This window comes from Pseudonaja textilis, chromosome 18 (genome assembly GCF_049901715.1).
Source record: "Pseudonaja textilis isolate UNSWEBS1 chromosome 18, rPseTex1.2, whole genome shotgun sequence".
In the NCBI taxonomy this organism is placed as follows: Eukaryota; Metazoa; Chordata; class Lepidosauria; order Squamata; family Elapidae; genus Pseudonaja; species Pseudonaja textilis.
Genome location: NC_142007.1, coordinates 273,968 through 301,066, shown reverse-complemented (window position 1 = coordinate 301,066; position 27,099 = coordinate 273,968). Strand labels below are relative to the sequence as shown.

The following is a 27,099-nucleotide window of genomic DNA, read 5'->3' as shown; positions in this document are numbered from 1 at the left end:
GGTGGGCTCAGTGCGAAAGAAATGGGGAGCGGTTTCTTTAAGGGGGCGTGGCCAGTTGCCAGGGCTCCTTGACAGCGTCTCCTCACGCCTGGACCGCGCGTTGCCATGGTTTCACGGCCTTCTCTGTGGGCTGCGCTCCCGCCCGGTCCGGCCTATGCCGCGCCGCCCTCATGGAGGGAGGCCGGCCGGTGAGTCAGCCTGGGGGGCCAGGAGGGGCGGCGGGCGCCGAGATTCAGCCAGGCTGGAAGCGGAGGGCGCAGGGGAGGGTAGACTGCTCCTGCCCGGGGAGGCTCCACTCAAGGCGCTGCGGTTGAAGAACGTACTCGCCACCGGGTTCCCCCCCCCCCACCAAAATACGGCTATAAATATTTATTGGCTGATTTTATTCCAGTTATATGGACTTCCACCTTGCAAAACTGGGCAAGGATATAACGGGCGCGTAGGTTCCTTCTATGTTTATGCATAAATGTATGTGTGCTTTTTACACACACACACACACACACACACACACACACACACTGGACCCCGGAAGAGCTAAATTAAAAGGCAAAAATTTGCAAGGCATGCAAACATTATTTAAATTTATAAGCCACTGATATCCCTTTGCAAGTGGGATGGCTAAGTAAATAAAATGAAAACCTCTCTCCATGGGTCTGTCTGTATGCGTGCGTTATATATACTATGTATATTTATATGTATATGTATTTTTATATATACCGGAACAAAGCCAAATTATAAAATTATAAAATCCCCGAACAAAGCCATATACTCTAGTCTTTACATAGTACTAATGCATGAATATGCAGGTGGATGGAGTTCTCAATGCATTGGATTCCAACCTCCATGCTCCCCAGCCTTGGACAGTGCTGGCTGGGGACGATTGGGATCTGTTTGCTTAGAATTTCCTTAGATCCGATTTCTGTGGTTGCTTCCGGAGTGCCAAGCCAGAGCTGGTCCAAGCCATGTGGATGCCAAGGCTGGTTGCCCGGCTGTACAGCCATGCCGGCCTCCTTGAGGGAGGGGACTGACTTGGGCTTCTGGTGCTTTTCTCTCTTCCAGCAGCTGGGGGAGGCCGAAGGAGGAGGAGACGCTGCTGCCACCACCACCGCCACCACCGCCCCCTCGGAGACCCAGCTAGCCCACGCGTGGCCCTGGTTTCTGCGTGGCCCGGAGGACCTGCATTCCGCCTCTGGGGCGTTGCTCCGTCAGCAGCTGGAGGAAGAGATGAGAGAGGTGATGGGGGGTCCCTTGTTTCCAGCCATGGGAGGGAACCTGGGAACATGCCCAGTGGCTCTCCTGAAAGGCGTGCGGTTCATTAGTAGGTGCCCCACTACAGGTGGTCCTCAACTTACAGCCACCCTTGTGCCCAGAATTTCCATTAAGTGAGGAAGTGTTAAATGAGTTTTTCCCCGTTTATAACCTTTCTTGCTGCCGTTGTTAAGTGAATCGCTGCAGTTAAATTAGTCACAGGGTGGTTAGTCGTCCCCTTATTTTTTCACGCCGGCGCCTGGTAACAACATCCTGGTAACTGAATGGCCGCTGTATGAAGCAGTTGCTAAGTGAAAACCAGCTGTGAATCCTTTCAAGCCACCTTCAAGTTTAACCGGAGTGAACGTTTAGCTTCTAACTCAGACTTTTGGCTTCACCTCTGCTGAAGTGGACTTTTGGGGAACTGGCATGTAATTAGAACAGAATAACAGAGTTGGAAGGGACCTTGGAGGTCATCTAGTCCAATCCCCTTATACCAGTTTTAGACAAAAGGCTGCCCAGCCTTTTCCTGACAGCCTGAGTGATGGAGCGCCCACCACTTCTGGAGTCAAGTCCTCCCATGGCCTGATAGTTGGAGAAGCTGGCAAGGGGTCAGCCGTGGTCAGGCGTCAGGCCATTGGGAGTGGCCGATGCCCCAGTTCGGCCTCTCGGCCTGGTCTCCGGTTGCCCTTGAAGCCTCTCCAGAGACCGACCAAACCCGGCGGTGTCTTTGTTGTCATACATCCTGCTTTTCTTGGACCCAAGAGAGCACATTCTTGAGGCCTTTCCTGGCCTTTTAGCGTCTCGGGTATGAAGTGTTCAGTGTCAGATGCCCGCAGGGGACCTTCCTGTGCAGAGCCCCTTGAAGGACACGGCATCCACAGAGCGGCGCTTCCTGCCTCCTCGAGCCCGTCTGATCTGGGGGCAGGGAAGAGCTCTGGGTGGGTTTCTTCCCCCTCGGCAGCCTTCAAAGCGGCGACTGAAGACAATAAGAGCCCCAGGTTCCTTGCAGGCCACGCCAAGCATCGCTTCCCTGGCTCGGCCGATGATCCATTTCCTTTCCCGGCTGTCGTCATCTTGACAGGGGGGGGAAACCAGCCCTTGCCACCTTGCTGGCAGCCCACCGCCGCCCACCCCCCGCTTTGCAAAAGCTCCCTTTCCCTCCCGCTGAGAAGGAAGGGCAGGCACACCAGCTGCCTCCGTCCTGCTTGACAGTTTCGGGGTCCAGTTTGATTGTTCTTGGACTTTGGGTCAACGAAAGGGGAGAAGGATCCGAGTGGAATTGAGGGGCGGGTGGCCTGCTCCCAGGCGAAAGGCTGGAAAGAGAGGCTGCCTGCGGTGTGAGTCTCTTGGTCGGTTGCCAATGTTTGTCTTCGGGGCTGTGAACCTGGGAAGGTGAGTTGCGTCACTCTGCTTTGGCCCTGATCCCCCGCTGGTGTCAGGTGCTGTCATTTGGACAATGAAATCTGCAAACAGCCCCCCCCCCCCCACTCTGGGACTCTGGGACCAACCAATGAGTCCTGGGGAGGGAGGGAGGGAGGGAGGAGGCTTGAATTTCTGGTTATGCAGATTTCTGATCTGTGGAGGAAGAACCAAAGGGGGTGTGGGGGGGTGGGGGTGGCAGAGGTCCTTGAGCAGAGCCAGAGTGCCATCTGGTGACCATCAGGATCTGGAAAGTTGGGTTTTACTGTGGCTGGGGAATTCTAGGAGTCGAAGTCCACCCACCTGCAAACTGCCAAGGTTGCCAGGCGGTGCCTTAACGCTGGCAAGGAGGCTGGGAGATGAGCCCTTTGGTCAGCTGATAAAGCAGCCAAACTCTGTCTCTGGACCCTCCTCCTCCTCCTCCTCCTCTTCAGGTGCAGAATTACGTTGATCACGTCCGGGCCTTGACAGAGGCGCGGGATGCTCTGGCGGCAGAATACGAGCGGGAAAACGAAGAGCTGAGGACGAAGTTCACCCAGATGCAGCTGGAGCACGGTACCTGCCCTCGGCCACTTTCCAGAATTTTCCTGGCCGGAGGGGAACTTCCTTGCAAGAGACACAACCTTTCACCCTTCCCATTCCCGCAGACCGTACTGTAGTGCAAGTGCACAAGGAAGAGTTGGGGTGGTGAGGTCACAGGGCAGGCTTCCTCGCAGGCATGGCTAGACCGGACCCTTCCTCCTTTCTCCACTGCTTTTCCTTTAGGGGCAGAAAGTGGCATACAATTTCCCCTCCTCTGAAGAGGGAAGGGCAAGAGAGGAGCCTGTGCCCTGGCCCGGTGCTAAGGCAGGGGTCTACCTTGTGTTTCTCCCCAGAGTCCCAGCATAAGGAGGTGGCCGAGTTGCTGGCGCTGGAGGGCTTGGCCGGCATCGTCCACAGCAGCCCCAGCGAGCAGGTGGCCTACTTGCTGGTAGAGAGAAGCTCTTTGCTGGAGCGGATGGAGGCTCTGGAGCAGGAGCTGGGAGCCCCCCCGCCGCCTGGGGAGACCCTGCGGGGCTTCCCTACAAGTGCAGGTCTTTTCTGTTTGGGGGGGGGGGCGGGGGGGTGCACCAAGAGGAGGGAGAGCTTTACGTGAACTGAATCCCTGTCCTTGTTCGTTGCACTGGGGGAGAGTTCGGGTCTCCAGTCGGGCCACTTGCTGGTCTTCTCACAGAATTCCAGAGTCACCAGAACCTCTTTTTTTTTCTTTAAAGTCTCTTTTGCTTTTCCCTGAAGGATGAATGGCATCTCTTTCACCCGAGGACAAAGGAGGAATTTCACCAGCTACAGCAATCCCTGCACCACATCGAAGGGACGGTGAGCAAAGGGGAAAAGAAAAGAAATGGTGAGAAAAATGGGAAAGGAAAAGGCCCTGATCCGGTCTGGGAAGAGGCCACGCGAGGCTTGGATGGAGCCCCAGGGAGGCTTCGGAGCGCCCAAGATGGGATCCCAGCGCTGGAGGAGGATCTGGACGTGGCAGAGGGAGAGCGAGGGAACCTGCGTGGCCCGGTTGGTAGGTCTCTCTTGGGCTTCCTCCCTTTTTCACTCACGGCTTTCTCGTTTCCTTGGAAGGCGACTGGGCTGGGGAATTCTGGGAGCTGAAGCCTCCCAATGGGCCGGGCCAGGTCTGCAATTCCCCACCCTTCCCTCATCAGTGGGGGAGCTCTGAAATCTCTTTGGCCAGGAGCGGAGAACTGGCCAGGATCGCTGGGCAAGGAGGAAGAGAGGGGCGAGCAGCCTGTTGAGCCCTTGGCAAGACCTTCACTCCCCAGAGAACCCTTCTCGGCCCTGGACCCTGATTCCGGCAGTAAGCAGAGAGGCCCGGCTGGCAGGGGAACATGGGGGGCGGAATCCTCACCGCTTCAAGCTGGCGAGGAGGCTGAGAGGCCCCAGACTGAGCCCGGCCTCCCCAAGCGACCTCCTGATTCCCTCTAGCTGCTGCGTCCGAGCTGTGGAAGGCCAGAGAGCAGAACCTGCCGACAGATAGACTGCTGCTGCACGACCGGCTTTGCTTTCCAGAGGCAGAGAGATGGGCCCCTCCGGGGGGCTTGTCAGCCAGCAGAGAGGCAGCCAGCGACCTGGGAGGCAGCTTTAAGCACGTGGGTCACATCGCTCCCCAATGGACGCCTCCCGTGTGGATCCTCCCCGCAGCTCTTGGAGGGGAGCCCCGGGTGGGCTGACCTGAAGGGAGGGGTCCTTGAGGGGGCCGCGGGGGTCTCTGAGCCTGGCCGCTTTCTTGCCGACGTTTCAGGACCCAGCTGGGCTCCACCACTGCAGGTGCTGGGGGGGGGAGGGGGGGGGCTGTTCCTCACTAATCCCTGTTGTGTCCGAATGACTCCCTTCCCGTTCCATGTTCCCCATCCCCCCTGGAACCAGCAGGAGCTGCGCAGCTCCAAGGCTGAGCTTCTCCGTCTCTACGGGGAGCTGCAGGTGCTGCAGGGGGCCACAGAAGAGCGGGGGTCTCTGCGCCTGGCTCACGAGAAGCTGCTGCAGGAGAACGGGCGGCTTGAGGCCAAGGTGAGCGGACGCGGCTGTTCGGTTAGGCTGGCCTCCCCTGACTCTGCTGGCCAGGCGGTCGCAGGAGGGCATCGCCTGACACACACCCACACACCCCAGGACACTTGTGGCCGTCGTAAGTATGAGTCTGTTGCCAAGAGCCTGGATGTTGATCGTGTTGCTGCAGCGGCTATGCGGGAAACGGCCGTGTCCCTTTTTTCAGTGCTGTTGTAACTTCAAATGGTCACTAAGTGAAAGGCTTTAAGTCGTAAAGTAGGCTCTATGTTTGCTTAAATCTAAATTTAATACATTTAATAAATAAATGTATTTAAAGAATTATTAACTTAATGGATTATTAATGACTTATTTATGAAATACATTTATTTAATTAGTTTAATCCACCCCCTAAAAATGAAACCCACAGGTCTTGGAGCTGTCCCACGAGTGCGAGCGCCTGAACCAGCGTCTCCTGAGAGAGAGGGAGGAGGAGGAGGAGGAGGAGGACGGGGGAGTTTTGGCAAGCAGACTCTCCTGCCCCGAATTTCCAGCCAGGGTGAAGATGTGGGAAGAAGATCAGATGCCGGACCAGGGAGCAGATGGACAGCCAGTGTGGTAATTTGGGCCCTCGACAGCCAGTTCTTTTTAGATTGGGACCTTGGAGGACTTTAAAAGGAACGGATGGATGTTTGCCATGAAGATTCCAAGAGCGAAATCGAAGGAAATAAACGTCCAGGTCTCAGGACCTGGGCAACTTTTAAGACTTGGGGACCGGCCGGCTGGGGAATTCTGGGAGTTGAAGTCCACAAGCCTTAGGAACTTCATTCATTCACCCCTGTTTGGCTCAAGCGTTAAAAATAGAACTTTTATCAGAGTTTTTTATCTGCCCCGTACCCGAAAAGCCTCCCCGATGTCAGATATCGGAGCGTGGCCTGATCTTACCTGTGCGCAGAGTCTGAAAGGCACGACAAGGACGGAGGGAAGCGGGGATCGGAGGGAGAAGGAAGGAAGACCCCCAGGCACAGCTGCCGGGGGTCAGGGGGAGCAGGGCTGGGGGGTCTCCGAGGGCAACTAAGGCCCCCCTGTCCTCTTTCTGTGAGCTTCTGAAGTGTGAGGTGGGGAGGGGGACCCTGCCCCTTTCTGATGTCACCCGCTGACATCGTCTCTGTCCTGGAGGGTCCAGGAGGCGCCACTCACCCCAAACAGGCACCCCTCTTCTTCCACCCTCACGGAAGAGACCCCCGGAACCAGGATCCAGGCATGGGCTGCTCCAAGAGCTCGGGCTCACTGGGGTGCGGGGTGGGAGGAGAGCCTGGGTTTCGGGGGGTGGGAGGGGGATGTAGCACCTCTCCCCCTTTCTCTGCCCGCAAAGTCCCCTTTCTCCCCCTGCCCTCTGACCCACAGCCTCCCTTTCTCCGAAGCCAGCAGGATGGCAGAGCTGGAGAAGCCGGTCCAAGCCCAGCAGCGAGAGGAGGGACCCTTCCGGGAGGGGGAGATCCTGGCCGTGCAGCGTCAGCTGAGCGCCCACCGAGAGAGGCGCGGAGCTGCGGCCCCGCCCTCCCCGCCCCGCCCCGCCCTGGGAAGCGCCGGTGGGGACACGGAGCAGGTGTGGAAGGGGGGCCACCCCGTAGGGAGAGGGGGAGCACCCCACCCTTTCCTCATCACCTCCCCTCTGCACGCAGGGACCCCCCCAGAAAGGAGCCCCGCAGCCGCCGCAGGAAGAGGCCCCGGGGCTGCTTTGGGCCCCCCGACAGGCCCCGATCTCCACCAAGAAGCAGCTGAGGCTGGAGCAGGAGAGGACTCTGGAACTCAGGCTCCAGAATCTGCAGCTGCAGCAGGAAAACCTGAAGGTGGGTGGGGGCACCCGGGGGGGGTCCCTGTGGTCCCAGGGTCCAGTCGGGGTTGGGGACGGGTGGGGGGCTCCCCGGCTGAAGGGCCTGCGCTCCCTCCCTCCCTCCCTCCCCAGGTGCAGGCCGAGCTGAGGCAGGCCCAGGGGAAGCTGCGGGAGGCCTCCAGGGCCTGTGGGGCGCTGGCCTCGCGGGGGGAGCTCAGCCAGCAGCAGGCCAAGGAACTCGAGCTGCAGCTGCTCCAGCTGTCCCAGGCCGCCAAGCAGCAGAGCCGCCTGCGGGAGCAGCTGACCCAGGAGAGCCAGCGGGCTGCCCAGGCCGAGAAAAGGGTCAGTGGCCCCAGCGCCCCGGTCTTTCAACGGACGGTCGTAAGTCGAGGATCCCCTGCACCGCCAGGAGGTTCCCCCTCCTCCTCCTCAACAGGGGCCCGCACCGCTGCAAAAGGAGAGCAGGCAACGGGGGTGTGTTTGGGGGGGCTGGAGAGGGGCCTCTCCCCTAAAGTCCCTGCTTCGGCCCTTCCCAGGTGGAGGAGTTGGAGCGGAGGCTGCAGGAGAGCCGGCAGCTCTCGGAGCCCCAGGCCGCCCTGGGCAGGAGGGAGCTGGAGGAGGAGCAGAAGATGCGGTAGGAGGAGCAGCCCCCCCCTCAGCCGGGGTTCCTTTTGGGGGTAGGCTTTGGGGTGCAGCTGGGAAAGGAGCCGAGAGAGGGGCCGGAGGGTGGGAGGAGGGAGACCCCGATGGAGGGAAGGAAGGAAGGGAGCTGTGGTCCGGGTGCTTCCCCTTACTAGAGGCCCCCCCCCCCAACCCTTGCAGGGAGCTCCTGGAGCGGGAGGAGCAGCAGCGGAGGCTCTGGCGGGAGAAGGAGGCCCAGCTGCTCCGGGCCTTGGCTGACCGGCAGGCCCAGGTCCAGCAGCAGGAGGGGAAGCTGCAGGCCCTGGAGGAGGAGAGGAGGGTCCTCGCCAAGGTCGTCGGTGGCCCTGGCAGGCGGAGGGAGGCCCCCTCCCCCGGAACCCCGGCTGAGCCCCCGTCCCCCGCCCTCTCCCCGCAGCAGCTGCACTGCCAGGGCCAGAGCCAGAGGCTCTCGGAGCAGCTCTCCGCCCTGCAGCGGGAGAAGGAGGCCCTGTGCGAGGAGCAGAGGCAGGTCCTGAGGCAGGTGGACCTCTCCCTCAGGTGAGCCTCCGCTTGCCCGGGGGGGGGTGGGGCTGGGGACTGGGCTGCTCCCCCAGGGCCGAGCCCCTAAGTCCCCCCCACACCCACACCCAGGAAACAGAGCGAGCGGCGCCTGCGGCACAAAGTCCAGCTGCGGCAGGTGAAGGAGAGGCTGCTCGGTGAGGTGAAGCTGCGTGACTCTCGCATCCGGCACCTGGAGAACGAGGTCCGGCTGTGCAAGAGCCAGGCCGAAAAGGTAGAGCCGGCCCCTCCTGGAGGGACCCCCCCAGCCCAGGTGGGCTGCCTTGAGCCTCACCTGCCGGAGCCCCCCCAGCCTCAACCCCCCCCCGGGGGAGCCCCTCTCAGCAGGGCGGCCTGACGAGCCAATTGGGGGTGCCGGCTTTTGCACCCAGGACCAGCTGCTGATCCAGCGGGTGACGAGCGAGAACGAGAGCCTCCTGCGAGAGAAGCGGAAGAGCCTGGAGCAGCTGCACAGCCTGGAGGAGGCCAAGCAGAGCCGTGGCCAGGCCCTCTGCACCCTCCAGAGCAGGTGGGAGAGGCCCCCCCCTCCCTCCCTCCTTCCTCCGGGGGACCCGGGGGTGGGGGCCTCTCCTCTGGGGGCCCAGGAGGGAAGGAAAAGGGGAGGGAGGGAGGGGAGTTTTGTGCAGGGGGCACCCTGAGCAGCTTCCCCCTCGTCCCCCCCCAGAGTGCAGCTTCTGGAGGGGGAGAACAGGCAGCTGCAGGACCGGGTCCTCCAGCTGAGCCTGCAGGTGGGCATCCTGGAACGGGCCCTGCGCACCATCCACGTCCACAGCCTGGAGGTAGGCCTCCCTCCCGCCTCCCCTGCGCGCGCAGGGGGCTGGTCCTGGGGTGGGGGGGCAGGGGGGGTGCAGCCAGGAGGAGGGATGGCGGGACTGCAGGTGTGGCCGAGGGTGCCTGGTTGACTCCTGCGCTCGTCTCTCCCCAGGAGCTGAAGAGCCTCGGCTTCCCCGACTGCCCACTGCAGAGGAAGCTCCTGCCCTTCCCCAGCCTCAGGTACAGCCCCAGGCGGCTGGGCCTGTGAAGGGGCAGGAGGCAGCGATGACGCCGGGCGCTCCCTTCCCCTGCAGCCGCAGCCGCAGCAGCCGGGGTGGCATCGCCGGCCCTCCTGAGACCCCCCCACCCCAGCCCCACTTTCCCCCTGGAGATCCCTGTCTTTGCAGGCTCCTCCTGCCTGTGGGCCACGCGAGGCAGGGAGGCAGAGAAATAAAAGCAGACGAGTCCTAAAGTCGGACATGGGGGAGAGTGAATCCTTGCGGAGGGCGGCCGAAGGGGAGCTGGCGCTCTGGGTGGGGGCAAACGGAGGGGTCTCTGCGAGGGCCTGAAGAGGGTCACTCGGGCCGCGGCTCTCCAAGGGGACCCAGCAAGCGAAGCAGAGCCTCCCTATCGAGGAGCAGTCTACCACCTTCGAAGAGCAGCAGCTGGCACCGCCTCGGGGCCTCCCTTCACAGCTGCTCCTAGCGCCTCTGAAGCCGAGAGGAAGCTGAAGCCCCCCCTTTGCCTTTCAGCTTCTCGGTCACCCGGCTCTCGGACCCCAGCAGACTCCGCCAAGCCATCAAGGATGGGCAGCCGGCGGAACCCGGGCAAAAGGCCCTGCTCTCCCCGCTGGCCTTCCAGACCCCCAGGATCGGCTGCGTGGACGTCCCCAGGAACCTGCCCGACTTCCGCGAGGACGAGCCCGGCCACCCCGTTGGCTGAAGGGCCCCGAAGCCTCTTCTCCGTCCTCGGCTGGGCTTCTCTCCCGCTGCCCCTGAGACGGAGGGGCCTCTTGGGAGAAAGAAGGGCGGAGGAGGGCGGGGAATGTCAAAAGTATTTTTTAAACAATAATTATTTGTTTCTACAACTGTGGCCCCCGAGTCCAGTTTGTGTCCTGGAGGGATTGAAAGGGAGGGAGGGAGGGAATGGAAGGAAGGAAGGAAGGAAAGGGAGAGGGAGGAAGGAAAGAAAAGGGGATAGTGGGAAGGGAGGGAGGGAAGGAAGAAAAGGGAGAGGGAGGAAAGAGGGAAGGGAGGGAAAGGAGGGCAGGATGGAGGGAAAGAAGGAAGGGTGGGATGGTGGGAAGGAAGAAAAGGGAGGGAGGGAGGAAGAAGGGAAGGGAGAAAGATGTCCAGAGACCCATCTGTTCTTGAGTGAGGCTTAAAGCATAATCCTTATTGGGAAATCGTGGCCATCAACGCCTTTTTTTAACTATTTGGAAATAAAATTTTGCAAAAGGAAAAATTCTGCACCATGTCCGCGGGGTCCAGCCGAACGAGCAGGTACATTGACTTCAGGCTATAAATCGACACTCTCGCTGAAGGAACTGCGCATGCGCTCCAGCGGAGCGGCACTTCGTGGGGAGGTCTTCGGCGCGCCTTTCCGCTTCCGGGTCGGAGGGGGTCGCCATGGCGGTGCTGGCTTCGAACCCCAACAACCCCGTGGTCTTCTTCGATGTCACCATCGGCGGGCAGGTAGGTCTCGGGCGGAGGGAGCGTGGGGCCGGGAGGGAGAACCAGGCTTCGGCCGCTGACGCCTCTGTCCCTCCGTAGGAGGTGGGCCGCATGAAGGTGGAGCTCTTCGCCGACGTGGTGCCCAAGACGGCCGAGAACTTCAGGTGAGGAAGCTGGCGGGAAGACGGGTGCCATAGAGAAGGGAGGCCAGAGCGGCAGCGCGCCACAGAGCGGCAATCCTAGAGCGCCGCTGGCTTTGACAGGTGGCTGGGGATAATAGGTGCAGGGCGATAAAGACAAAGGTCCCAGCGGAAAGGGATCCACAAGCCCTGCCCTGGTGGTGGAGGGAGCAGCCCTCACTCTGCTCTGAGATGTCCCTTTCCTGCGGAACTCCCCACCACTTTGTTGCCCATTGTCTTGATGACATAGACAGGTAGTCCTTGACTTACCACCTTTCGTTTAATGACCGTTCAGTTACTGAAAAAAGCCAGCAAGACACTGCCTTTCAAGCTTACGACCGTCGCAGCACCCCCGCAGTCGCACGATCAAAATCCAGGCGCTCGGTCAGGAGTTCTTGTTTATGACGGCCGCAGCATCCTGGGATCACATGATCCCCTTTTGCGGCCTCCTGGCAAGCAAAGCCAAGGGGAGGGGAAGCCGGAGTCCATGGATGTGCGGTTCAGTGAAACAACCGCAGTGCTTCATTGGACAACTGCGACAGGGAAGGTCATAAAGTGGGGGCAAAGTTCACTTGGCCACAAAGTTTGGGCTCAGTTATGACCATAAAATGGAGGACTCCCCGTATAGGAAGCCCAATTCCTTCTCTTCCCGATTGTAACTCCCTCCCAACCATCAGCCTCTCTGCGTCCCCGTTGAACCTGCAGCCTTTCCTTTGTCTTCTCTTTCCAGGCAATTTTGCACAGGTGAATTCAGGTAGGTTGATTCTGTTGATCTTTCAACCCCACCAAAATAAAAATGATTTGATTGAGCTGGAAGACTGGCAGCACAGCCTAACAATGCCTAACTTTATATTTTATACTTTGGGTATTTATTTAGCCAAGTGTGGTTAGATACACGAGGAATTAGTGTCTCCGGCACAAAAGCACTTAGTGTTCTTGCGAAACAACAGAATAGAATTATAATAGCAACATGATATTATACAGCCAATAAAAGGTGGAAGGAAAACATAATAAAAGGGGTAAATAAAAATCATAATAGGCTTGTGAAGGAAATTGCTGGCCCCCTCTGTCATTTTGTCCTTGGACCACACTTCTGTCCGAGCAGATCAGCCAATTTGAAACAGCTCAACTGGTGATTGACACCGTGATTTCAGAAGAAAACAATGAGGAATGACAGGTTATGAGTTGGGGTATATTGTCTCTTTGAACCCAGAGAAATCTCGGTCACCGGCTATTGTGGCACCTGCCAATTTCTGACTCTGCTTTTTTTTCTCTTGTAGGAAAGACGGTGTTCCCATCGGTTACAAAGGCAGCACTTTTCACAGGTACGTTAGCTTTTGGGCTCCGGAAAGCTAGTTTTCACACACACACCCCAGGCCCCCACATCTGGGGCTGAAGGAGATGGTGCTTTAAATGCATTTGAATTACTTTCTAAACCTGTCAGCCACCCATCTAGTGTGGCCTTTAAGCTAAGCTGTGCAGTATTTGAAACCGAGTCCCATCCAGAATTGCTTCAACGGGCATATTCACTTAGCAGTGTTTAACGGAGGAGAGTCGTGCTCGGTTACGCAAGACGGGAACTACAATTCCCAGAATCGCCCAATCGGTGGGGTTCCTAAGCACTAGGATCTCTAGGCCTTTCATGAAGGAATCTGTTTTAGAGGCGATAAGAATCAATTCAGCATCCCCGTTGAGTTGTTCACCATTTCGCTGGCTTTCCTGCTCATTGCTGGGCGATGGAGATGGTCCTTTGAGGGCAACTCGTATGGTTAATTTCTAATCCTTCATACAGCACATTAAAAATGCAAGAAGTTCCCACTAATGAATGAAACTTGGGAGGAGTCCTTTAAACCCTCGATTTGTTTCTCTGCGTGGCTGTAATGCCTCCCAGGTCTCTTCCAACTTGGTTATTCCGTTACGCCGAGGTGCTTCACTTCAGTGGAAAAGAATCCCGTTCCAGAGTTTTACAACCTGTTTCTGAACTTCCCAAACTGGTGTGTTTTAGGCGTCGCTGTTGGATACCTCGGCCTCATATTTCTCTCTTCCTTTTCAAGGGTCATAAAGGACTTCATGATCCAAGGGGGTGATTTTGTAAACGTAGGTACTTCAAAGCTCTTTGAAGGGAAAGTGGGCATTTGACTTGGAACTGGAGCTTTGCAACTTGAATGTGAATTTGCCAAATTTATGCAGATGAGATTGGAAGTTATGCCAAGGTACTGGATGTGCATGCCTAAAAACCAGAGCTCAATTTATCAGGAAAACTGAAATGTTCAGACTAAACCTTTGCTGGGAGGAAGTGGTTGCTCTAAACTTCTCCTTTCCTTGATTCTGTTTAACTTCCACATTGCGGAAGGGGAGACAGTTGCAAAGTGAACTCCATCCCCCTGAGGTTTCCTGGCAAGATGCTGGGGCTCCCTCTCAAAAGCTTTTTATATCTGTTCGCCAAGGGAACTGCCCCAGGGTTCATGCGTCCTTCCTCCCCTCTCCCCCTTCCCTTCCTTCGCCTTCTTTCTTCATCATCCTTTCCTCCCTCCGTCTTTTTCTCTCAATAGGGAGATGGCACCGGAGTGGCCAGCATCTATCGGGGACCCTTTGCAGACGAGAACTTTAAACTGAAACACTCGGCACCTGGCTTGCTCTCCATGGTAAACACAGATGCGTATTGGGGAGGGCATGCTTAGGAGAGCTCAGTGAGTGATCAAATCTAGGAATATATTTCTGCCTTCCTCCCCTCCGTGATAGATTTGGGGCGGGGGTCCCTCCTGTGGCCTTGACACTTTCCCATCAACAAAAGGAGCTGCAGCCAGGAGGCCCCTTCAAGGCCAGGCCCTCCCCCCAGCTGTGTACCGGGAAAAGCGGGGATCCAGAGCATTTCCCTTCCTCTTGGGCTAGCCCCAAAGTTGAGGGTGACTGAGTTTCCTGATTGTTCATCTGCACTGGTGCCTGGGAGGAAAGGGTTAACCCCAGACCCTTTCCCTCTCCTCCTCGTAGCCACTTGGATCAGGCTGCTGGGTTGCTATTTATAGGAGCTGCTGCTCCAGCCTTGCTCGGTTTTGGCAGACAAGCAGCGGCTAGTTCAGAAGGGCTGGAGGGGTGGGGGGTCCAGCAGGAAGACCACCACCCCTTTTCAATGCCCAGGTCCTGCATAGAACCCAATGCAGTGTTGAATTGGAGACCCTCCGAATGAAGACACTTTTGAACTCTCTCCCTGCAATGGCCCGGGAGGGCCGCGTTTGATCGGTGACCGGGCCAGGGTTGACCACAGATCATTCTCCTCACCTGCCCCGCCCCCCTTTCTCTGCAGGCCAATAGCGGTCCCAGCACCAACGGCTGCCAGTTCTTCATCACCTGCTCCAAGTGCGACTGGCTGGATGGGAAACACGTGGTTTTTGGTGAGTAACCGCCGGCTGGCTGGTGATCAATGAGCCCTGGTGTACCCTACCACCCTGTTAGCTCGGGCGTGCTATCCTGATCCTTACGCCCGCCTGAAATTCGTGGCAGATCTGCCCTGGGAAATTTCCGTTTTCTGCACTTCCCAAAATGCTTGCTCTGGGTCTCCCACCCCACCTTCCTGCCTCAGGACCCGCAACAGGTTAAGGGAGCAGCGTGGGGAGTTCTGGGACTCGGAGCCCACAAGTCTTAAAATCCCCCCCCTCCCGCCTCTCTGCTTCCTTCTCATTCTCCCCTTCAAAGGTTAAAGAGTACACCTGCAAGGCTCTTTCTTGGCTAAGGAATTCAGAAATGCTTGTTCTTTTCTTCTCCCCTGGCAGGTAAAATAATTGACGGGCTTCTAGTCATGAGGAAAATTGAGGTAAGCCGTGCTTGTCCCTGGTTTTGGGATGAAACTCTGCCATCCAAGAAACCACAGAAAAATGAGGCGGTTTCGCTTTCTAGAGGAAACATTATTTTAATTTGCTGTTCCGGCCCGAGGCTTCTCAGACTCTCCTATCCTGCCCTTCGGGATTCAAATCCTGCCCAGGCAGCTCAGGAGAGCAACAGGTGGTGCGGAGCCCCTGGTGGTGTCACCTGGCAGCCTTCCTTTCTGCTGGCTGTTTCTGCCCAAGAAAGCGACAGAACCCGAATGTCGGGCCCTGGGTGCTCTCCGAGCCTGGTGGTTTTTCTTGCAGACGTTTCATGACCAACTAGGGAACATCATCAGTGCTAGAAGGGGTGAGGGTTGCAGAGAGGAGGAGGACTGTCGGGTCCTTGATGCTGTCTTGTTTACTTGAAGGCATTTCATTACCAAACTAAGTAACATGACCAGTGCTAGTAAGGAATGGGATTTGCTCTCGTTTATTTAGTCGGGTCCTGAAACTTCTGCAAGAAAACCACACACCTTAGAGGGCACCAAAGACTCCACGGTTCAACCCCAAGCTAGAAATATTCTCTTTTATAAGTACCAAATCTACCCAGGTAACGGCTATCTGGGCCAGGTTGCTGCTGCTTTTTCTCCTTTCTGGACAGGTGCTCACCTGCTTTGTGCTTCTTGCAGAACGTGCCCACTGGGCCCAATAACAAACCGAAACTTCCTGTGATGATCGCCCAGTGTGGAGAGATGTAGGTAGGTCTTTCTGCAACCAAGTAGCCTCTAAAATGCTCCCTGGGAAGGGGAGGGGATCCCTGAGCAAGATGGGAGGATCTACGCCTGGGATGGCCAATCTTGGCAACTTTAAGGCCTGTGGACTTCAACTCCCAGAATTCCCCAGCCAGCATGGTTGTTTTCTTACAGACGTTTCATGAGCCAACTAGGTAACATCGTCAGTGTTAATGGCTGGTTGGGGAATTCTAGGAACTCAAGTCTGCAGGTCTTAAAAGCTGCCAAGGCTGGACCACCTTGGTCCGCACAGAGCATTTCCATATGTCCGCAGTACAGGTCAAAACTGTAGCCATGTTTCTTGCCCCTGGCATGGAGGATTGCCCGCCCATGCGGCCTCTCAGCCACAGGGAGCTGCTGAAAGGATTCAACCATGGAACTTACAAGGGTATGCAGGCTTCCTTGTTGTCTAGCTTGGCACAAAGTTCTTACTCTCTAGAAGGCAGGAGACAGTGATGGAAGCTGCTCTGTGCCTGAGACCCTCCTTGTCTGCATCAGGTGTCACTTAAAGGGGAGGCCGCTAATGCCAGCCCTGCCCCAGATTCTGCATAGGCTTCCAATCTGGAGAAAATTTAGCACTGGGAACTCATTGTTTACCTCTTTCCTGATTCCAGATTGATTTTTTTCTTCTTCTGGGGATGCCAAGCAGTTCCTGACCGCTTATCCTTCCCCCCATATTCCATGTGTCTGTTTCCCCTTCCCCCACTTTGTAAATAAAAAGATTTTCGTACAAAGTCTCCGTCATCATGCCTCCAGGGCTCTGAGGTCCTGGGAAATGGGGAGGGCATTTTGCAGGAAGGTGGGGATGGGGGTGGCCATTCAGGCCCTGATCTTTATACCTTTTTTCTCTCACCCTTCCCTTCCTTCTTTTCACTCCTGGGCCTGCCAGTTCTGGCCCTGCTTTCCAGTGGCTCCCAAGAAGCAAGTAACCACCGTGAGCCTCGGGAAGCATCTCTCACTAAAGGCTGCAGGGCAGGAAGATTGTAACTGAGTCAGCCTCGTTGCCAAATTCCTAACATAGGGGTTGTTCCATCTGCCTTCCCTTCCCACGGTGGGGCAAGTTTGGCCTCCTCTTCCAGCAGGCAGTCCTTGGAGATTGACAGGTGCCTGTTAGGGGCTCCTGGAAAAGGCGGCATGGGAGGAGGAACGCTTCCCCCCCCCCCACACCCCGGGCATCTGCTTTTGAAAGTGGCAGGACCAAGCAAATAGAAACGCAGCCCGTTTGCCCAGGAGCCTCTTGGAGGGATGCCCATATGACCTTGAAGTGGGCCGCTTTGGAAGTACCAAAGTTGCTTGAGCCGCCGGCGGGGATCCCAGGGACTGTGGTCCCTCGGGAGGCTGGCCCGCGCACAGGAGGCTGCAGCGGGCTGCTCCGAGGGGAGATCCCGGGGCCGCCCCGCGCAGCTCCCTGACCACGTGGGCCACGGACCGGGCCAGCCCGGGAAAGAGACTTCCGGGCTCCGCTTCTCCTGGGGCGGGGGGGCTGGGCGCCTGGCCAATCAGGAGCCCCGCGAGGGGGCAAACCTGCATGCAGGGGCGCGCCCTTTTTGCGGGGGGAGGGACACGTCTAAGGAGCCAACCAATAGTAGAGCGTGGATTATGATGGGCGGCTAGCCCTAGCCAACGAGGCGCCAGCGATCGCCTCGGTCCGCTACTGCGGCCCAATGAGCCCGCGTGGCACCTGACGAGCAGCGCGTGGCGGCCAATGAATGCCGGCCGGGGGGCGGCGCTTGAGGGGTGGCTAGTGAGTGCGCGCCGCCATTGTGGCCAGTTCGATCGGTATCGGGAGCGGAGAGCGGAGCCCAGCGAGCCCGGAGCAAGGGAGCAGCCCCCCCCCGCCCACGGCCGGCCCCCGAGTCACCATCAACACCGCGCGGGAGGCGGCGCTGCTGCTGCGAAAGCCAGTCACCACCACCGTCCACCGACAGCCAGCGACGCCATGAGCAGCGAGGCCGAGACCCAGGCGCCCCCTTCCGCCGCCACTCTGGCGGCCCCAGCGGCCGCCCCGCCCGCGGCGGCCCCGTTGGCGTCGCCCACGGGCCCCTCCCCAGCCGTCGCGGATGCCAAGCCCAGCAACGGCGGGAACAGCAGCGGCGGAGGCGGCGGCAACGGAACCAACGGCGGCCTGGGGTTGGCGGCGCCCCCCGCCGGCGGGGACAAGAAGGTCATCGGTGAGGGAAAAACGGGGGGAGGAATCGGGGTGCGCGTGCGTGTGAAGGGAGGGTGGGCGGGACCTCGGGCGGCGCGTGCCGTCTTCCCTTAGTTTTCCCCTCACCCTCCCTTCTCCCTCGCGCACGTCCCGCTGTCCCGCTCGCTGATTGGCCGCGCTCGCCCTCCTTCGCTTTCCCGATTGGCTCGTCCGCTTCTCCCATTCCTCACCCACCCCGCTTTAGGCGCGCGCCGCGGCCGTTTTGAGGCGGTTCGTGCTCTTTAGTGCGTCTGCGCCGTGTGTGGTGGGAGGGGGTGAGGAAAAAAGAGCGCGTGGGAGGGGGCGGGGTCGAGGAGGCCCAAGATGTCCGCCGCGTGCTGAACCTTTTTTGCGCGCGCGCACCTCTGCGCGTGCGCGGAGCTTGGCCCGGCTCAACGTGGTTGATTTTGGGTGCAGGTCGTCCGCCGGGAGAGGCGGGCGGGGGGCGAGCACAGAAGCCCCTGCCGGCTGCTCCCCACGGCCAGAAGCGCCGGTTGCCACCTCCTTCCTTTGTCTGCTTACTGACATGCGCGCTGGGGGCCTGCCTGGGGCCAGGGGGGCTTTGAAATCGGCCCCCTTGGCTGGTCTTCTGGGGAAGCGGCGTTGGGAGGGGGGCTGGTGCTGCTGGCAAAGGAAGGCGTCAGCTGCTGGCTGCGCGGAGCAGATGGCTGCCAGGGAGGGGAGGAGGAGGAAGGGGGACAGACACACACCCCCTCCAGTCCTGGCTCGGCTCCCCCTGCTTGTCTTGGCAGAGCCCGCCTGGCAGGGGCTGGGCCTTATGGGCAGAGCAGAGGTCCTAAGGTTGCCCCCTGTAGCGTAAGAAGGCATTAAAATTCAACATATAGTTAACGTGCCCTTAATATATATTATTTTCAATACAGGGAGTCCTTGACTTACAGCAGTTCATTTAAGGACCATTTCAAGTGAAATGGCACTAAAAAAAAAATACTTGGAACTGTTTTTCACACGACCACTGCAGCATCCCCATGGTCGCCTCAAGATGCTGGGCAACTGGCTCGTGTTTATGACTGTTGCTGTGTCCCAAAGTCATGTGATCCCCTTTTGCATCCTTTTGAGAATCCATGGGGGGACCAGATTCACTTTAAGAACCCTGTTAGTAACTTACCAGCTATAGTGATTCACTTAACAACAGTGGCAAGAAAAGATTGTAAAATTCTCAACGCACATCTCGCACAACAACAGAAATGTTTGGTTTGATTGTCATAAGTTGAGGACTACTTGAACATACAAGCAACAAAGTAATGTGAGATACCAATAGGAGAAGGTGGTAGGAAAGATGAGGGGGATCAAGAGGATGTACCCTTAATATATAATATAATCTTCCCTTAATAGGTATCACTTAATAGTAGAGTATCGCCAGTGGGGCTGCTGCTTTCTCGGCAGGTTTGGCCAGGAACAAAATCCCAGCACATCAGGAGGGATAAACGCCTATGGAGCTTCTCAATCATTCAGGTGCTGCTTGTCCCAAAGGTGCTTCACCCCTCCCCTCCCCCAAAAAAGGCAGCTGGACTTTCTTGATGTTTTCTGTGAAAACATTCTGAACTGAAGATACTTCTTGGATGAGAAGCAAAACGTTTTGAAAGAAAGCATCAAGAAAGTCCAGCTGCCCTTTTGGGGGGGCGGGGGGAGCACCTTTGGGACATGGGGGGTGATTCTTCATTATTACTTCTGTATTGGAAACCTTTCAGGCCTGCTGTGATTTTTCTCTGCAGTTCTGGCAGCAGGTTCTCCTTGCAGGTCAGGGCTTTGAAACGAAATTCCTCTCGCTGCCAGGATGAAAACACACTTTTGAATCGAGGATAAGGAAAGCTCTGCTGCTGCAGCTGAAAGATAAATGCCTACTATAGAGCGGGGCTTTTAGGTGGAAAGTCCAAATCAAGAAGTATGGAGATCTTGAGCTGGGCTGGTTCTTACCTGTCTTGCACCTTTTCTCTTTCGCAGCAACGAAGGTTTTGGGGACAGTGAAATGGTTCAACGTAAGGAATGGCTATGGCTTCATCAACAGGTAAGGTGACCAGAGTTGGGGCTCTGTGTATCTTCTTACAACTGCTTTGGGGTTAAAGTCAGAGCTACTTTCAGTTTATAGCTATCTTCTATTGAGTTAGAGACACCATCGCCCACATGATCCCCCACCAGGTGTGTTGGACTGTTAGTTCCCACCCTCCCTGACCAGATGACCTATCGGGGATGGGGGCACCTGGATGGCAGCTGGTCCGGTCTAGAAGCTCACAAGTGGCATCCTGGTTCTTAGGGTTAGAAACGACTTTCTTGCATGGAAGGGAGCAGGTGACCCTTCCAATAAGCAGAGAGAGGCTTGCAAGAACTGTCGCACACATAAACCTGGTTCCAGGAACTTGAGTCAAGCTTACGTTGAAATCCCTATTGTGCCCTCTGACTACTGCCTTCAAGTTCTGCATCTAGTTAATCATGCATTCTTTGGATTCTGAGTCATACTTTACCAGCGCTCTACAAATAAAGCCCAATAACTGTTCTGAAATGCAACATTTTAACATTCAGTCAAGTTCTGGGCGTTCCCCTGATTTTTATAGTCCTCTCAAAACTGCTACCTATTTTAAGCTGCTGAAAAGGTCCTTCGCCTTTGCATGGCTGGACCACCTGTGACCTTCCCTTCCCTGTGCAAATCATTCTCTCTGGGCAGGAAATTTAAAATTACGTGTCCCAACTCTGGCAGTTCCCACGTGGAGGTGCACCACCTGGCAAAATGTTTTTCCAGAAAGGTTGCAGCTGTCGACCTCGCTCTTATGCCAAGTGGTATGATTCATCTGGGCTGGGCTCCTAAAGACTTTGGGTCCTTTCAGGCAGAGGAACCCCCACTGCTTTTATTCTGTCCTATGTAAACACTAGCCTGAAAGTAGAAATTGGGTTTAGAACATAATCCACACACTTGCATGCCGCAGCTCAAATGCACACCTGCTTTCCCGTTGTGTGGCCTTTGCATTCCTGCGAGTTTTGCAAAGCATTAAACGTTCATGAAAATGCCTCTGTAGAAGAGAGTCGTTATGTAGCCAACAATATGCCTGGCCTACCTTTCCAGCCGTGGCTGTCTGTTGATTGCAGTCGGGATTGCCGGAGTTTGCACAGAAGAAATCTGAAACGTCAAGTTAATCGTCGTCTCCTGTATTTTTAGCTAGCTCAAGAAAGTGGAGGGCGCAGTCTGGGGACGATCCCTCTCTCCTTGGAAGGGCCCAGCCTGGGCTTGGCCTCTGTCCAAATGCGGTACCACTCCTTGCCAGGGAATGCCGGTTCTTTTGTGTCAAATGTTTTCTGAAATGGATCCTCCTTGTTTTGCAGGAATGACACCAAGGAAGACGTGTTTGTCCACCAGGTGAGGTGGCTTGTTTATGCAGCTGGATTTGCTAACTTTTGAGGAAACGGTAGCATTTTCTGCCTTACCAAAGCAAAGAGAAGCGTATTGGAGGGAGAAAGCCTCTGCTGGCTCAGAACAAAGAAACTTTTGAGTTTTTTGAATATAGTTTTTTTTTTTTTAATGGGGGATCTCAGTTAATGCATGATGGCCAAACTATACTTCTGAGAGCCTGCGCATGTCCATAGAAGTGCAGAATTCTTTCTGGTTACTTATTCCTTAAACCTCTCTTTAGTGTTATTTGTCTGCCACAGGCTTTGCGAAGGGAACGTGTGAGCTTGTTGGTCCTTGTCCTGCCCTTCCCACCTTCTGTGTCCTTTTGTCACTGGGACACAGACTTTCTATCTGTTTTGCTTCATGCATCAGTTAGGAGCAAATTAATGGCATTCCTGTGTGTATAACAGGAAAAAAAGGTTGGAAATGGCCTCAGGTCCCCTACTGGAACACAGGTTTGGGCCAGAAGGCCTCCCAGATGCCTTCCAACTCTCTTGTTCCATACTTGCTGACATTTTCTGTATCCCACAGCTGCCTCTCCTATATTTCTTGTTGACTTTTCAGTCCACTTCCAGGCCACGTTGGTCTCCACCTTTTTCTCAAACACAGAATATGTTCACCTGAATATGTTTCCTTGTTATCTCTAACACTTTCCTCGTTTCCTCCTCCTCAGACTGCTATCAAGAAGAATAACCCCAGGAAATACCTTCGCAGTGTAGGAGATGGAGAAACTGTGGAGTTTGATGTGGTTGAAGGCGAAAAGGTGGGTGAGGAGCCTTCCTTGAGGGGTGGGGCAGCCCCTTTCCCCAAAGGGAGGCAGCTGGACGCTTACTGACTTTCCCTTTTAGGGAGCAGAGGCAGCCAATGTTACAGGTCCTGGCGGTGTTCCTGTGCAAGGCAGCAAATACGCAGCAGACCGTAACCAATACAGACGATACCCTCGGCGCAGAGGCCCTCCACGCAATTACCCACAAAATTACCAAAACAGCGAGAGCGGGGAAAAGAATGAGGGGTCAGAGAACTTGCCGGAAGGGCAGTCCCAACAGCGCCGTCCCTACCGCAGGAGGCGGTACCCCCCTTACTACATGCGTCGGCCCTACGGCCGGCGGCCACAGTACTCCAATGCCCCTGTGCAAGGAGACCTAGTGGAGGTAACGCTTACTGGGTGCTCAGGTGGCTTCCCCTTTTGCTGATGGCTTCAAGGGGCTGAGGGAGGTTGGGGAGGGCGCCTGTGGAAGGAAAGTTGTGTGGGAATCAGGAGGAGGGTCTCATGGCCTCAGCCGGTGCTTGTGATGAAGCTGTGGGGGCTGCTGGGAAGAGGCCTCCAAGCTGGCTCGGGACAAGCTGTTTTAAAAGCAGTGGGTTTTTTTACTTGTAATGGGTGCCCTCACTTAATGCACGATGGCCAGGCTAGGATTCTGAGAGCTGGCTTTTACGGGCCGGCTTCAGCACGTTCCTCCTCCATCCCGCAGGGCGCCGACAACCAGGGTGCAGGGGAACAAGGCAGGCCTGTCAGACAGAACCTGTATCGGGGTTACAGACCGCGCTATCGCAGGTGAGTCCCTGCAGGCTGTGCCTCCGGCCCTGCAGCATCTGGTGGGGGCCCGGCTGTAAAAGCCGAGGTGAAATGCCTCAAGCCTGACCGGGTTTTTCAGGGGCCCTCCTCGCCAGCGACAGCCCCGGGAGGAAGGCAACGAAGAAGACAAGGAGAACCAAGCAGATGAGGTCCAGGGTCAGCAGCCACCTCAGCGTCGGTACCGTCGCAACTTCAACTACCGACGCAGACGCCCAGAGAACCCTAAACCACAAGATGGCAAAGAGACCAAGGCAGCCGAACCATCAGCTGAGAACACGTCCGCTCCCGAGGCCGAGCAGGGCGGGGCTGAGTAAATGCCGGCTTACCATCTCTACCATCATCCGGGTGAGTGGCAGAGAGAGAGGTGGGGCAGTGGTGGGATTCGCACCACTTTGGGAGAACCGGTTGTTAACTTTCTGAGCAGTTGGGTGAACTGGTTGTTGGAAGAAATCTTTAGGGAAGAGAACCGGTTGTTGAATTATTTGAATGCCACCACTGTGGGTGGGGAGAGCCGGAGTCTGACATAGCAATGGGAAGAAGAGTGGGCTGCCTTCAGTTGAAGCAGAATCGGCTTTGTCTGGACAACAGGTGCCCATCCCCAAATAAGGGCGCTTGCTTAGAACCGCCTGCATTATGGATCCATAGCCCATTACGTCCTGTTGGGGGAGCCCGTTTCCCCTGCGAGTCCCGCGGTTAATTTTCTGCTGCGGTGAACTTGGAAGTGGCTCTTTGGCCCAGTCCTCGAGGAGGCAGCTTCAGGCCTCACCTGAAGAGAAGAAAACAGGAGTGCGCAATTGCCTGTTTTGTCTGCCTGCTTAAGATGTGATCTGAACCTTCCAGCTCTATGGATTTAATTGCTTTTGGTGGTGGGAACCTTGAGCCAGGACCCACGGTGGATTCTGGCGGGGGTGGGGGCGGGAGGGGGGAGACAAGGTCCTATTACTTGTGGCTTTCTTTCTGTTTCCAGTTTAGTCATCAAAGAAGAGAGTGAGTCTGAAATAAAACAGAATCTGAAATTCCAGCAATAAGAAATCTGAACGGAAGAAGAATTGGAACGGAAGACCTTAAGTGCTTGCTTTTTGCTGTTGACCAGATAACTCCTCGAACTCTCTGCATTATCTATGCAGCACGGGATTTCTATTATTTTTACCTATAAAGCTGTCTCCTCCTTTTGGGAGTGACAAACATGTTTTTTAAAAGGCCTGTTTTTTCTCAATATACCTTTAAAGGTTTTTAAATTGTTTCATATATATCTGGTCAAGTTGGGATTTTTAAGAACCTCATTTTTAATTTGTATGAATACACCTGATTTTTTCACGTCAAACTGCAAGCATCTCTTAAATAAAGGTCTTAAGAATTGCTTGGTGTGGTCTGGCTGTGATTCTGATTCCATGCTGGCCAGTCTGGGGCAGTGCTGAAATTAACCTTCCAATTGTGAAAGAATGGATGAAATACTAAACTGAGAAATAATTGGATTGTTACAGGGGGATCCTGGGAAATCCCTGGATCAAACTTCTCTTTGCACAACAGGTTAGGACTTTCAACTGAATTTTGGGGTGAGGAGATGACCTTCCCAGGGAGAAGCTGTTCACTTGAAAGTCAGCCCAGTGTCCCCAGGAAAGCGCAAACGGCAGAGGGATTTGGGGAGTTTGCAGAAGTCTTCCATCAACCCTTCTCAACTGCTGCCCGCAGGTCCCAGTCTTCCAGGTGTTGTTCTTAAAATTCGGGGTGTTTGGTCGTTTTGCCATTCAGTATATTTTAGGGCTTGAACTCTGGGGCTTCTGAGCCAATATTGGGCCACTCAGAATGGCAGAAAACAGCGTTTGCCTTTTGGGCCATCGGTCAGGAATAATGCCGGGGGACCCTCCTCTTAACAAACAAGCATTTGCGCTCGCTGGCTTGTAAGCAAGTTTTGTTGAATTTCACATGGAGTTTAATCCTCTCAGCTTAGGAACGTCTTGCTTCCCACGGGTGGCTTTAGGGTTGCGGTTGCGGGCTAGAAGTAAGAATTCTCCAGTTCACCAGAGCAGGCTGCCGCTTTTAGATAAATTCAAAGGCTTTATAGATGTGAAGGTTTCATTTGTAGTTTGGTTCTGGTGCTTGAGATAAAAGTGTTGCTCCAATGGAAGCATTTAGACTATCTGCCCAGAGCAGGCTTGCCTGCTATTGCATGCAGATTATACGTGGCGCTTCAGAAAAGCTTTGAGGACTAGGAAGTTGAGTTGAAGGGAAATGGGAACGTCCTCCCTGTAGACAAAAGGAGCAAATGGGGTGTGGCAAGAGAAATGGCGTCTACCAAGCAGGCAGGCAGGCAGACAGCTCGTCTTTCCTTTTCCTAGAGGAAAACGACATTTGGTACGTAATTCCGGCCTCCTCTTCTCCTAAGCAGGTGACGGGAGGGCCTGGCTGAATTCATTCCCCGTGCTTAGGAACTCGGAGCTGCCTGCTGCAAAAGTCAAGAAAATATACTTTTTCTACTTGCAGCAGCCTTGGGAGCGGCATCTTGAATCAGAAAGCTTGTCTCTCAAACCCGTTCGAGATCTTTTACTGAGTTGGTTTCAATTAAGAAAAGGAATATGACTCAGCCGGAGCTCGAGTGTATTATGGCCATATTTGGTGGCGATCGTCTTTCTGGCCAGAGGCCCTCCTGCATTGCTAGGAGATCAGGTTGGCAGGCTTGGGACGGTGCCCTGGACTGGCAGAAGGACATCTGGGCTGCAGGTCACCGGAGGGCAGGTTGAGGCAGCCAAGTAGACTTCACCGACTCAAGTATGAGTCGGTTTGTTTGCCCTCTGAAAATAGGTGTGCTCCTTTGAGACCTTGGTCAACACGCCTCAAGGGCCTTTCCAAAACACAAGAATTCTCAGAAAAATGCTTGAGGTTGCAAGTGTGTTTTTAGGTCAGGCGGGAAGAGAGAATGTTCTGCCTCGGTACTTCCACAGAGGGTGTGAAAAGCTAGATTTTGATCCTGTTCACTTGAGAACCCATCTTGCCAGGGTACCTTAAGGCAGGTGGATGGATCCTCCTGGGCCATGAAATGGTTGAGTGGGATCAGAAGACCTGCAAGGTCCCTTCCAGCTCTGTATTCCGTAGCAGATGATCCATCTGGATGTATTTTGTTTGCTAAAAGAATTAAATACATTGTCAAGTTCAACTTGGGCATAGTAGTTAAAGAATCTCTGGTCTCCGGTCTTTCTAGTTTCAGGAAAGGTCAGACAAGGTGAAGGGTGGATCCATTCTGCGAAAAGATTACCTTTAAACCGAACACGCCGAAGGGATTGAGCGGAATGGTGAGAAGTGGCATAAAGGTGCTTGAGTCAACAAACAGTGATCCCTGCAGGGTCGCCCTTAACTGGCTGCAGAGTTACTGATTAACCCGCTCTGCCCTTTCCCTGGGGTAGCCATGGCCAAAAGCCAACGCCTGATAACCGACAGAAGTCGTCCAGAAATCCGGCTGCTCTGCCCGAGGCTTCTCGAGAGCCCCCTGCCCACCAGCTGTTCCTGCAAGGGGGAAGCGGGGAGCTGCAGATCCTTGCAAGGAACCACTGCGGAAATGGACCAGGCGAGGGTCTTGGAAAAGCGGAGGGCGGGGGGAACCCGGGCCGTGTGAGATGCGAGGGCTACAAGCTCAGGTTTGGAGCATTCAACCGATCCAGGATTCCCTCGATCACCACCCCTGGGTTTGTTATGTTGGCAGAAAGTTGCTCTGGAGGCCACCAGGCTGATGAAACGCATCCTGAGGAGACATCCTGATGGCTGCGGTGGCTTTGATTCAGCTGCTGTGAACTGCCCTTCTCTGGAATGCACCAGGGGACTCGTAAAAAAACAAGGCCATAAATAATGGGCAGAGGGCAGGGTGATAAATGAAGGGAATATGCCCTGGCTTTGGAAACCCCCTAGCGTTCCCCTTGGTATGAGGTTGAGCGGCCTACGGGGCCTGGCAAGACTCCAGGCTGATCCCCTTTCAGGTGGTGCAGTTGTTGGAAGAGCCTGAAAGCGGGAAGGGCCCTTGGAGGTCTTCTAGTCCAACCCCCTGCCCAATGGCTGTCCAATCTCTTCACCAGGAATGGAGCCCCCCACCTCAACCTCTGGCGGCAAAGCCTTTCCACGGATTGATTGTTCTCTCCGCCAGATAATTAATTTCTCCTTATTTCTAGGCTGGAACATCCACCTCCATTTGGGATTCCTTTATTCATCTGTTGTAGGGATGGTGGAGTTGAACATGCCCGGCTGGTTTTTTTTTTTTTTTTTAAATTGTATTCTAAATGATGGGCTTTATTATAAGACACCTACAAACCCCCCATAAGCAGCTGTTAAAACTGAGTAAATTAATCCAATTGAAGGGGCCGCTGCAAGACCCCAGGCTTTAGACCAGCCAATTCTCCCCCGGTTTGATAAGAATTCGGTCACTTCAAGGCAAGAGGGTCCAAAGCTGCCTTTATGCGCTTTTTCTGCGATGGGCGGGAGATAAAGGAGAAGAAAAGCCAGAGCGTTCGCCAG

The 27,099-nt window shown here is 55.5% G+C and overlaps 4 protein-coding genes across 5 annotated transcripts; all 4 read left to right on the top strand.

The window, feature by feature from the left end:
* The first annotated feature begins 112 nt into the window (after positions 1 to 112).
* LOC148124438 (uncharacterized) lies at positions 113 to 3,404 on the top strand. Its single transcript, XM_087914955.1, has 3 exons — positions 113 to 188; positions 1,060 to 1,233; positions 3,105 to 3,404. Exons 1-3 carry the CDS (start codon positions 171 to 173, stop codon positions 3,327 to 3,329), a joined length of 417 nt encoding a protein of 138 aa, XP_087771081.1. The 5' UTR covers positions 113 to 170; the 3' UTR covers positions 3,330 to 3,404.
* CCDC30 (coiled-coil domain containing 30) lies at positions 3,389 to 10,076 on the top strand. The gene is made up of 17 exons (XM_087915136.1): positions 3,389 to 3,743; positions 3,923 to 4,222; positions 4,394 to 4,516; positions 4,645 to 4,808; positions 5,086 to 5,226; positions 5,630 to 5,817; positions 6,607 to 6,808; positions 6,885 to 7,052; positions 7,169 to 7,417; positions 7,573 to 7,670; positions 7,859 to 8,012; positions 8,094 to 8,215; positions 8,309 to 8,450; positions 8,608 to 8,744; positions 8,901 to 9,015; positions 9,162 to 9,229; positions 9,742 to 10,076. Exons 1-17 carry the CDS (start codon positions 3,389 to 3,391, stop codon positions 9,929 to 9,931), a joined length of 2,916 nt encoding a protein of 971 aa, XP_087771262.1. The 3' UTR covers positions 9,932 to 10,076.
* A 376-nt stretch (positions 10,077 to 10,452) lies between these two features.
* Positions 10,453 to 16,169, top strand: PPIH (peptidylprolyl isomerase H). The gene is made up of 10 exons (XM_026720849.2): positions 10,453 to 10,683; positions 10,762 to 10,826; positions 11,572 to 11,595; positions 12,122 to 12,166; positions 12,896 to 12,938; positions 13,394 to 13,486; positions 14,146 to 14,233; positions 14,612 to 14,652; positions 15,334 to 15,402; positions 16,050 to 16,169. The coding sequence occupies exons 1-9, from the start codon at positions 10,618 to 10,620 to the stop codon at positions 15,400 to 15,402; spliced, it is 534 nt and encodes a 177-aa protein (XP_026576634.1). The 5' UTR covers positions 10,453 to 10,617; the 3' UTR covers positions 16,050 to 16,169.
* Positions 16,170 to 17,204: 1,035 nt separating this feature from the next.
* Positions 17,205 to 23,958, top strand: YBX1 (Y-box binding protein 1). Of its 2 annotated transcripts, none has more exons than XM_026720848.2 (8): positions 17,205 to 17,606; positions 19,586 to 19,649; positions 20,957 to 20,990; positions 21,697 to 21,786; positions 21,872 to 22,174; positions 22,496 to 22,578; positions 22,679 to 22,944; positions 23,567 to 23,958. In XM_026720848.2, the coding sequence occupies exons 1-7, from the start codon at positions 17,375 to 17,377 to the stop codon at positions 22,911 to 22,913; spliced, it is 1,041 nt and encodes a 346-aa protein (XP_026576633.1). In that variant the 5' UTR covers positions 17,205 to 17,374; the 3' UTR covers positions 22,914 to 22,944; positions 23,567 to 23,958. The 2 variants fall into 2 exon arrangements, with proteins under 2 accessions (XP_026576633.1, XP_026576632.1); XM_026720847.2 differs by having other exon boundaries at positions 22,661 to 22,944.
* The last annotated feature ends 3,141 nt before the right edge of the window (positions 23,959 to 27,099 follow it).